This window comes from Parasteatoda tepidariorum, chromosome 3 (assembly GCF_982258835.1).
Source record: "Parasteatoda tepidariorum strain Cologne lab strain chromosome 3, Ptep-v5.0, whole genome shotgun sequence".
Taxonomy (NCBI): Eukaryota; Metazoa; Arthropoda; class Arachnida; order Araneae; family Theridiidae; genus Parasteatoda; species Parasteatoda tepidariorum.
The window spans coordinates 110,151,109-110,163,085 of NC_141757.1; the positions used below are offsets into that span (position 1 = coordinate 110,151,109).

Sequence of the window (11,977 nt, forward strand, 5' to 3'; positions counted from 1 at the left end):
CTTATACCACATGGAGTAAATGAAGATTGATTTAATTCTCAACTTAACGTTCCTTCGACAATGGACATTTAGAACAATTCAGTTCTTAGTTTCTACATGAGGTAATAATCTATCTATAAAAATAATCCATTTATAAAAAATATCGACAAAATAATCTATAAAAAAAAGGTTGCATAGAAAAATAAATATCTAAAGTAAAATATTTGTGAGCACCTGTGTATTTTTTTAAACTTAGATTTAATAAAAAAAAATTCTTTTTAAATATAATTTTGTTTCGTTTAGAATTAGTTTCGTTTAGTTAAAAAATAATAGGAATACTATCTGTTTTTTAAAAATCATAATACGAAATCAGCTTTCAATTACTATCTCAAATCAATTATTATTAGAAATGTTCTAAAAAAATCTTAAATCTTGTTCTTTTCTGTATTTCGTAAAAATTTTTAGTAATTATTAGTAAAAGAAAAAAAAAATCGACCCTTTGTTTTCTTTAACGCCAATACTGGCCACTTTCTCTCCTTTTTTGCTACCTTATGCCTCCAACTAACTATCGGTCTATCTGCCTTTCTGCTCAAGGCCAACTTGAGATGAAACGGAGTATAACACTATCATTTATCACTAATAGAAAGAGTTTTGTTTAATTAAATAGGGTATAACTTACATACAATATCTATGATGATTTCGATCAGAATTATTTAATTTTCTCTCTTCTAACAGATATTTATTTAAATAGGATATTACGTACGAACACTATGAAGATTTAGATCAGAATCTTCTAGCTCTATCATTCATCAATAATATAAAATTCTTTTTTTTTAAAATTTGAATAGGATATTACTTACATATAATGTCTATGACGATTTCGATTGGAATCTTCTAACACTATTGACTAATAGAAAGATATTTACTTAAAATTGTTTTATTACTTACATACACTATGGAGATTTCGATAAAAATCTTCTAACGTTATCATTTACTACTAACATAAAGTTTTTTTTATGTAAATAGAATATTACTTACACACAATATCTATGATGATTTCGATCAGAATTATCTAACTCTCTTTCTTCTAACACATATTTATTTAAATAGGATATTACGTACGTACATCTATCTATGACGATTTTGATCAGAATCTTCTAGACCTATCATCCATCACTGATATAAAGGTTTTCTTTTTAAAATTTAAATAGGGCGTTACTTGCATACAATGTCTATGACGATTTCGATTGGAATCTTCTAACACTATTTGACTAATAGAAAGATGTTCACTTACATAAGGTATTACTTACGTATACTATGACGATTTCGATAAAAAAAATCTTCTAACGCTATCATTTATCACTAATATAAAGGTTTTTATATTTTATTTAAATAGGGTATTACTTACATACAATATCTATGCCGATTTCGATCAGAATCTTCTAACACATCGTAATCCTCATTGGCATCTTGTAAGTAACCATTGTATACAGTTTCCGCCTTTTGACCGCATTGGGAGGGTATTCCGAGCTTTTGTATGCTCTTGTAACAAGGAACACTTTTAATATATCCTTTATGAAATTGAATAATGAATTTATAATTTATTCACAATAAAATGTAAAGTATACAATGTAAATTTTTCATACGCACGTGCAAAATTTTTATAACAAAATTAAATTTTATAAAGGAAATTAAAACAAAATTTTGGAAATATTAAAGAAAAAGTCTTTAATTTAATGTAAGACGTACTTTAAATCAGAGACTAGAACATAACAATTGTAATAATGACAATTTTATTTTATTTTATAACCGTCGTTGAACAGCCGACCCAATTTAGGGCTTACGACTACTAATGTTCAACTCCGTATCCTTGTCATTTTGAACCCAATCCAGAAGACAAGGAATCTCATGGATCATGTATAGTCAGAAAATTGCTTTCGTGGAGGACTTTTTTGATGGAACTAACCCGCATTTGCGTTACATGGAGAGGAAAACCACGAAAACCTTCCACGGTTGACCTGACAGCAAGGGGTTCTAACTCATTATCCATCTACCGCTGAGGATATTTTACATCAGCACGGTGGTCGGTGCAAGCCGTATGCGGAATTCGTATCGACCAGCTATCGCTGGGATTTGAACCCGGTTCACCTCATTGGAAGACGAACGCTCTATCCCTTGAGCCATCACCGCTCCATGATGACAATTATAATGATGTTAATTGTCATTACATCTAATGTGACCGGTATAAATCACTAGAGGTCGGTCAAATTTTTAAGACTCAGAAGCACAACAGTGTTATCTGGAAATTGAATAAATAAAATTAAAAAAAAAATGAAATTTAAATAAAAATTGAAACAATCTAAAAAAGAGTCCTGGTTTGGAACAGTACTATAACATATTAAATAACTTAGTACCATAATATATTAAATGTTAAGAATCTTGGATCGTGGTTATTCATAGACCAATTTATTACAAAAAAAAGAGTGCATAAAACATAAAGTATTCTCTCGATTTATATTGAAAATTAGATAAATGGCGATCTTAAGAACTCAACAAATGAGATTTTTTTCGAACACCATCCATAATCATACTAAAATCTTCTGTTTTTCACCTTTACATGTGTTTTAGGTGGTATAGGTTGAGTCGAACATCGGCTACAATAACGATGTTACTTTTTGAAGAAACTATTGTATTGCATTATTGCCTAGTCATTTCCCCCCGAGAAAACACTTTTTCTTGTACACTTCATAATGGCCGCACATTTTTTGTATTCTTTATCAAATTAAATTTAAAGAATGGAAGAAAAATATTTCACTTTTTGTATCAGTTTCAGTATTTTGGTTGACGTAAATTAAAGAACTTATTTCAAATAGTTTTTCTACTTCAATTTTTAAAAAAACACTGTTTTTTTTTAATTATTGGAGCAAATGGACCACTCTGAATAACTTTTGATCTAATGATGAGGTTTGATTTGAGGGAGTGACATAAAATATGCTACTTAATTAGTGCAGACGATATTTTAAGTTGCGAAATCAGACACAAAAACGTACATTTTCTAAATAAACGTGTCTTTTTTTCGACGTATTCGAATTTTTGACCCCCAAAACATAGGAGCTAGCCACAATCTGGGAAATAGGGTCTGTATAGTTTGTTTGGTCAGGAGAGGGGAGCAAAATTTTGACCCCTTAATGCTAATTTATCTTTTTGCGTATTTCGTCCTATCTCGAGAACTTCTTAAGAGAATTGAAAATTCTTTGAGCGCAGTTATTAATTCGTTTATCCAAAGATAAATTCACGAGTTTTAGTAAATATTTACTGTTTTTCATTATATTATATAGCAATAGTCGAAAAAAAATTTTGAATTGTAAGGTATACAATTGCTTACATAACTTTAAAGTATCTCCTTTTACATGGCAAAATACAAAAATTTAAGAGAAATCGGCTGGATAGTTCCTGAGAAATTAAATTTAAAAAAAAGTAAAATATTCAACATTTGATTTCTCAGGAACTAATCAACCGATTTCGCTGAAGTTTGTATTCTGCCATGTAAAATTAGATACTTGAAAATTCTGTCAAAATTTACATACTTCATAATTCAAAAGTTTTACGACTCTTATTAAATAAAATAATAAAAAATGGTAAACACTTACTAAATTTTTTTTGCATGGAATTATCTTTGCAAAAATGAATTTTATAACTATGCACAAGGATTTTTCAATTCGCTATAGAAGTTTTCGAGGTATGGCGAAATAAGCAAAAAATAAAATTAAGATTAGAGGGTTCAAACTTTGAATCGCTCTCCTGACCAAACTATGAGGACCATATTTCCCAGATTGCTGCTACCCTACCCTGTATTCTGGGGTTCAAAAATCTGAATCCGTTGAAAAAAGAGGTATGCTTATTCAGAGAAAGTACGTTTTGTGTGTGATTTCATGACTTAAAATATCATCTGCACTAATTAATTTGCATATTTGAGATCACCCCTTCAAGCCATTAAGATGGAGTCACTAGAATGTGAAGATGTGATCAAAAAAGTTATTCAGGGTGGTCTTCTTTTTATTTTTAGCACTGTACATTTTCACTTTTAAAAAACATCAAAAATATTGAACTCATTTTAATTTAACATGCATCTTTACACCTACCTTCACTGGAGAAACCTTTTAAAGGAAATCCCCTTTTCAATTGAAGTAGTCTGGAGATCAGAATCCGATTATTCTATGTGAGTATGTATCAGTGCTCTTTTTTTTAATTGCTCATTATTAGTAATAATATATAACGCCCAAAATACGACGCTCACAATAGCGTGGACGACAAGTGAATAATAAAATTTTAAATTACTTAGTTAAGCTGCGGTGGCAATAGGAGGCAAATCAAAACAAGATAAATTTCCATGCGCAATGCCGAAGCTGGGTAGAATTGAGATCATTTTCCAGATAATCGGCATCAATAAGAACTTAGAGTCAGAAGTGGAGAGAAGATGTTTTTTTATTTTATTTTTAAGCCTAACTTCTTAAGAAATTATTGTATTGCTAAAATGTTATAGTCAATACGCTTTCAAATATCTAAAAAAAATTAAACGTAAGTAAATAATGTCATTAAATGAATGCTTAAATATTTTTAAAGCAAGAATTGCGATATATTTACCTTTATGCAACCTTGATTGAACTGAGCAAAGTTCTCTTGCTACAGCGTGTGTTGAAAATGTTGACTCTATTATGCCAGAATCATTCGGACAGTAAATTACTATGAAGCTCTTTAAACAATCAAAGTAAAGCAAGACTTTCCTGTCAATAGAATAACGTATTGTTAGAAAGTTTAGAAGCAAACATGTCTAAATTAAGCGATTGAAATATAGCTACAACAAACTATAACAAACTTAACCACAGAAATGCAGTTAAATTTTCTGTTCTCAGGAGATTTATGGAAATAAGTTCGATCTTGAAACCGTATATGCTTGACCGCTATTGTATTTGACGTAGTAATTAAAATTTGAAACCGGGTTTTACAGTCAAAATAAAGTTAGCCCCCGTGATGGATCAAAGCATGGAGAACTTTTCTCTCCATATACGACCCAGGTTCGAATCTTAGCAATGGACGGTCAATTAGTATACTGCTCCTCCCTTACACCGGTCGGTCAAGCAGTGGGAGTTCAAATCATTCCTTTCTCTCAGTTGCGAAAATGTTTTCCATCTATAAAAGCCTTCACGTAGGAAAATTTACCCCAATGCTTGATATAGGAGTTCTCCTGTTTCCTGAGTAGAATTCGAAGTTAACATTAGCAGTTTACTAAGTTAAACATTAATGCAGCCATAAATTCAATATGTGTCAACGCTGGTTATAAAACAAAACAAAATTAATCAAGACGTGAATTGAAAATTTTATGTACTTAAAGACTGCGAGTTTTTTTTCTCGATATTATTAATTTTGAAATAATATACAAAAAACAATTCTGCCGTTTACTTCTTTTATTCGTTTTTAAGTAAAGTTTGCAAAAATGGTTTTTAAAATTATTTTCTTGAAAATAAATGTAAAACAATACTGCAGTAAACTAATTTTATGTAAATTTAGGCAAAGTTTGCGAATATATGCTTTTTTATGTTATTATGTATGAAACAGTATAAAAAAGCTTCAGCTTAAAGCTTCTAAAAATATTGAGCTAACAGAGGAAAAAAAATAGTGAATTGCCTTAAGACTGAGTAAAACTTATTTTCGATATTTACATTGGGAATTAAATTTTGAATGATTATTTTTTGAAACGTGTATGAAAACAAAATAAATGGAGTTTCGATCAACAAAATGTTGATATCTGCTATTTTTTAAGCATTTATTTATTTATTTTATAAGCATTGGTTTCTCGAAAGCAATTGTATTATTGTTTAGATGATCGAATGAAAATTACTGGTTTTTTAGAGTTAACCGTTTTCAAATGTTTCTTTAAAGAGCATTTTGGAACACATGGAATAATATAAAATTCATTTTAGAAACTACAGAGATTTTTTGTCATCGTTTTTCAAAAAACATTTATGTTCTTTAAATATAAAATTTTTAGTTTTTCGTTATTTTATGAATTATAATTTTTGTCATTTGTTAACGTTATTACTTTCTACTTAAACTACGATTTTTTATTATATATTGTCAACGTACACACGGGGACAAACCTTCTCACTTGCCGGTTATTTGTCCTACTATGACGGAAGTTAGACCAATGAGAAGTAAAAGAATAATTAAAAATTTACAGCAATAACTAAATGTATAAAGGAACGTTACAAACAAGTATTGAATCTAAGGAATCATAAGATATTTCTTTACTGTTGGAAAAAACAAACAAATCTAATCTAAAAGTTTCTTCAAACATGAAAAATTGTCAAATGAAAAATTTTTTAGCGCATAATAAGCTAATTTTTAAACAGCTGTAAATTTGTGCAACAGTTATTCATGAATAATCAACAAGCAACCTGTATATTGATTCTAAAAATGGCGCAAAATGTCAATATGAAGAAAAGTCACTATTTTGAGGAAATAAAAAGCATTTGCGACTTAATTTTTTCATCTTTGAAACATAATTGGTTTTGATAGTTTTTATATTCGAGTTAAAATACACTCATGTTTATGAAAACTTCAACACTAAGAAGGAGTTATGCGAATTGAATCCAATTTACATGAAATATAAAGTGAGGTAAGAGAGGCAAGTGATTAGAATTACAAAGCGATTGCGCATGTGCGGAGCGAGATCTGACTTCTTATCAGTCGCTTGCTCCATTTATACATAAAAAAGCTTTAAAAATAAAAGCTGTAAAGATTTTCGTATCGGGAATTGCAGCCAACACGCTGTGTAATGCCTCAACAGCAGTGCCTGTTTGGAAAAAAGGGAACACAGGAAACACAAACAGGGTGAGAACCTGGCAGTGGAGAACGCAATAGTTCTGTGAGAGGAAAGGTTACCGACTATGCCAACCTTCATCTATCTAACGGTACCCAAATATAGAATCGAGTTAATGTGTCTTATACACTAGTGAAGTGATGTTTAATAATTGTAATGGTATTTGATGGCCTCAATACTGCTATACTAGAATTTTATCTGGGATCGAATTCGATGATCGGATATCACTAGTTGATACAATGTAATTTTGGGGAAAGGTGTATTAAGATCACCGGATTTTAAGTGTTTGTGGTGAGAGCTGTATTAAGTTTTTGGTTGTGTTTGTAGTCACTCCTGTGTTGCTAGTAGCAGTCTAGTGTGTGTAGGATCCCGCTGTGTGTCACAGAGACTGAGTTGTAACAGCGTGATTAGGATGATAACTCAGTCACAAATAGCAAGTCAACTGTTCAGTGTGGACCATTAATCGAATTTGGGGTTACTTTCGATGTAGGCGAGTTCATATCACGGGGTATTATGTAGGGGGAGCGGTTACCGAGTATGCCAACCTCCATCCATCTAAAGGTACTCCAAGATGGAATCGAGTTAACATATATTATATGTATGTGAATTAATGTTTAATAATTGTAGTAGTACTTACGCCACTGTACAATAGTTTGGGATGATAAACACCTCATCCGCATCGCTATGACGGACCGTATAGAGTCTTTTCGTAGATTAGCAAAACGCTGGAGAATAGCTACAGGTGTTTTGTTTTCAAGTTTGACTGCTCGTAGCTATCTGCTGCAGCATCAACTGCGTGAAAAGATTTCTCTTCCCAGTATTCCTCTGTTTTTCAATCACCGGCTCCTCCGACTTCAATGGGGTCAGCAACACAGTCCATAGTGTGCTCAAGGGCATCAAATTGTTTTCTCCGACGAATCTCGCTGCATTCTAGAGTGCAATGATGTAAGTGTACGCGTCATACGCTACAGAGGGAAACGTCAGCCCCCACAGTGTATTGTGCAACCGCATATCGCACAAACGCCAGCATTATGGTCTGAGAAGTTATTGGGTATAATTGTCGATCCCATTGAGTGGCAAATTGCGGGCAACCTGAACAATGATCATGACATAAGGGAAATTGTGAATCCAAAGGTCTTTCCAATTATTCGATGCATTCCAGGAACCGCTGTATTTCAGCAGGATTATGACCATGCAAGTGTTTCTAAGACTGCACTAGCCTTCTTTACTGAACAGTTGGTATCGCTTCTTCCATGGCCCGCATATCCCCTAGATATATCATCCGTTGAACATGTCTTCGATTTCAACGGTCGGCTTCTTGCTCGTACAGCTGATAAGTCATGTACAGTAAATCACACAGTAAGACTGAACTTTGGCGTCAGTTCAAAACCACATGGAATGCAATTACCAAAAATTATATTCAGAACCTGCTTGATTCAATGTCACGACGAACGCAGGCCCTCGTTGACCAGCGTGGTTTACACATAAAATACTGATTTCCGCCGTTCTTTTTTTTGTCATGTGAATTTGATCGTTTATTTGCACCACTATCAATAGCATGATGACTAAATTTTATAAATTTCTGTCGATTTCTTCATAGTGTTGCATTTTTCTTAAACATTGGCGTGTATATTGCGATTTTCTAAAAGGCTTAATATGTTTTATACGCTAAAAATAAAATTACGCTAAATATATATACGTATTATATATACGCTAAAAATAAAATTCACAATAGTGATCCTAATCTTAGACAGCTCTTCAAACCAAACTATTAGGGCCATATTTTCCATATTTCCTTTGTTTTGAGGGTGCGAAATACAAATACGTCGAAAAAAAAGACATCAAGTGATTTTCGGTGATTTTGTGACTCAAAATGGATCTGCATTTATTAATTGGCATATTTCAGGTAACTCCTTTAAAACATTAAGACTGAGTTCTGGTACCTGCATATCCAATCATTTGATTAAAATTTACTCAGGTTGTTTCATGTTTATTTTCGTACTGTACATTAACCTAAGCACTCATAGTATATCACTTGTGATTTTTACTAACTTTTTTAATCTAATAAACAGAAAAAAATGGGCTTTAATTTGGTGCTGAGCATAATTTTTTGAAATACAAAAATATTTTAATTCGTGCATTTTTAAAGTACAAAAAATTAGTGTTGGTAAAACTTTTCATGTCTCCCCTTATGTTGTCATTTATTCCTTCTTAATGGGATACTTGCAAGTGACGTAGTGTGGGTATCTCGATCCTGATTGGTGGTTGAAATTTGGCGTTTGTTAACGTTAGCAACAGTACTTTCCATTCTATTTCGAGTAAGCCAAGCCCGTCAAGTATCGATTCTTTTAAGTAACGCATTCTAAATTCTTTCACAAAGATTCTTTCTCAAAAATTTCAATTCTTTCACTAAATATAGCCATGTGAAACAAACAAACTTATGCATCGAAGCTGCCAGGTACACAAAACAAAAATATATCACGGTTACAATAAAATACATAAACAAATAATAAATCTAAGTTAAATAAAAGATGTAGACGAGAAAGAATTATATTTCAATGAATTCGATGTGCGATACGGTTCTGTATTTAATTAACTTATCATTGATTAACATTCTAACTTGTGTAGAGAAACTTAGCTCAACTTTAATACATCATATTGCTGATAAAGATTAGTTGACGTCAGAGGTCACATGTGTGGGTATGGGAGCTCTTCTTCTTGAAGTGCGAGTGCCTAATTAAGATTAATTTTTCACAACAATGAATGGCAAAATGATGCAACTTACGGGCATAATTGAGAAAGTTCTTCTTCATTAGGTACAAACCCATATTCTTTGATATCAGAAGTTGGGAAAAGCTTATGACAAAACCTTCCATGCGCGTTATGCTCACATATACTAGCTTCCACAAGTGACACTGAAATATAAGAAGGAAATCTTAGTGTCTGGAGTAACGCCACCATTAGCTCATTAGTGTAGGTTTAGCGTGACGTAAACAATAAACAAAACTAATTTCTTGAAAGGAAAAACGTTTAACATTTTATATAAAATGCGATAAAAAATTTAAATTGCAATATTACAAATTTATATATTTTAAGCTTATTAACATGTTTTACTTATTTGTTTGGTTAGGACGTTATACTAATTCACGTATTCATAGCAAATTTTTACGCGATTTATCTGCGGTTTCACTTTGCAAAAAAGCGTCTTTATTTTAAATTTTATATTTCTAAGACTAAATAAAATTGTGTAATCTTTTAAATTGTAGATTAATTTTTTGAGAAATTTGAAATATTCTACTATGAATTCCAAATTTCTGTTGTTATAGCAATATTATTTTTAAACAGTTCGAATTTTGCAAAATTTTAAAATATATAGATCGAAATAATTTACGGGTCATAAAATTTCTAAAATTTAAAATAATCAATTAAATTTATTCTTATTTAGATATCTGTTCACGTAAACTGCTGTTTTATATTTAAATTCTAAATATTTCAGCCATCGGTAACAAAATGGACCGGCACTAGACCAAGTATTCATTAATTTTTGTTGAATAAGTTTTATGGGGTCATTCTATTTTGCAAATATCAGTTCTATATAAAATCGTTCAATTCAATCAATATTTTAAAGCCAATATTTAGAAAATGTAAGCCCTATATAGAATTGTCCTATTCAGCTAATATTTTGATCCCACTATTCACAAACAATTTTGAGCCACTATTCACAAACAACTTCCACTATACCAACATAATGCACAACGTTGTAAACTTGACTAGAACACTAGCGCGCTCAACCCTCTAGGAGGTGTTCCAGGTTCGAATCCCAACGATAGCTGATGAATGCCGAATTCCAAACCCGACTCGCACCGACTTTATAGGTCGAAAAATATCCTCAGTTTTAGCCGGATCATGAGTTAAAATCCCTTTTCCGCCGGGCTAACCGAGGGAGGTTGTTGCATATTTACCTCTGAACGTAACGCAAATACGGGTAAGCTCCTTCAAAAATTCCGCCACGAAGGCGAATTTCTCTCAATGCGTGATCCAGGAGTTCCATTGTCTTCTGGATTGGGCTCAAAATTACAAGGCATTAAACGTGATTGTCGTAAATTTAAAATTGGATTGGCTATTCACAGAGGGTTATAAAATAAAATAAAATTTCGTTAACTTGTATTAATTCAATGTCGTAACGAAGTTTCTATTGTAATTTTGTCATTCACGTTCTCCGAAAACAACACGCGTAGCTGTTGTTGCGGGTTTAAGATACGTTTTAAATAGTTTACTTCTGCTACACTGACAGACACAAAACGAATTTTAAGCTAAATCAATTATAATAACCTGTTTTTACTTGTTGATCAAACTGCGTGAATGGACAACACTCAAAGTTTATGGCTTAAAGCGATATTTTGCGTCACTGGGGCAGTGTAAACAAGTAGCAAAAGAGAAAACGGTATTGTTCTGTTTCAGTTAAATGTAGGACAAACAAATAAATGGATATTAAAAAATATGTTTTCTACTTTAATTCATTTGTAAATTATATTCTTTTAATAAACTTGGTGAAACCTCTGCTTTAAAGAGTAGATTATTATAAAGACTGCTAAATTAATTTTTTTATTTCAGATTAAAAATATTGTTTGTTAAGACATATTCTAATAAATTACATTTAGCTAATTAGAAAATAAATAACGTCCATTCATATTTCTGCCATTAGAAATTGAATAGGGTCAGAGCGGACATGTCCACACTAAGCCCACCACGATGTGTCTACATTAGTATGGTTATGCAGCTACACTTAAATATGTACAATGCGCTAAAAAAATGAACCACCCTAAGTAACTTTTGATCTAAGGATCAGATCTTCACGTTCTAGGACTCAATCTTAATGGTTCGAGAGGTTGACTTCAAATATGCTGATTATTTAGTGCTGACGATATTTTAAGTTAACGAAATCAGACACAAAAACGTACTTTCTCTGAATGAACACACCATTTTATGACGGATTCAAATCTCGGATTCCCGAAATATAAGGGTAGTTTCAATCTGTGAAATAGGATCTTAATAGTTTGCTCAGGAGAGAGGTCCAAAGTTTTGACATCTTAATGTTAAGCTTACTTTTTGCGCATT

The 11,977-nt window shown here is 31.8% G+C and overlaps 1 protein-coding gene across 2 annotated transcripts in view; it reads right to left on the bottom strand.

Annotated features, from left to right (window-relative positions):
- LOC107440374 (uncharacterized) overlaps nt 1–11,977 on the bottom strand; it is a 54,713-nt gene that overhangs the window by 515 nt on the left and 42,221 nt on the right. For both annotated transcript variants that reach the window (XM_087159933.1, XM_087159932.1), the window contains exons 2-4: nt 9,645–9,774; nt 4,624–4,763; nt 1,388–1,550 (exon numbers count right to left, since the gene is read on the bottom strand). In XM_087159933.1, coding sequence (XP_087016059.1) covers nt 1,388–1,550; nt 4,624–4,763; nt 9,645–9,774 — 433 coding nt within the window. The remainder of the gene's footprint in view (nt 1–1,387; nt 1,551–4,623; nt 4,764–9,644; nt 9,775–11,977) is intronic.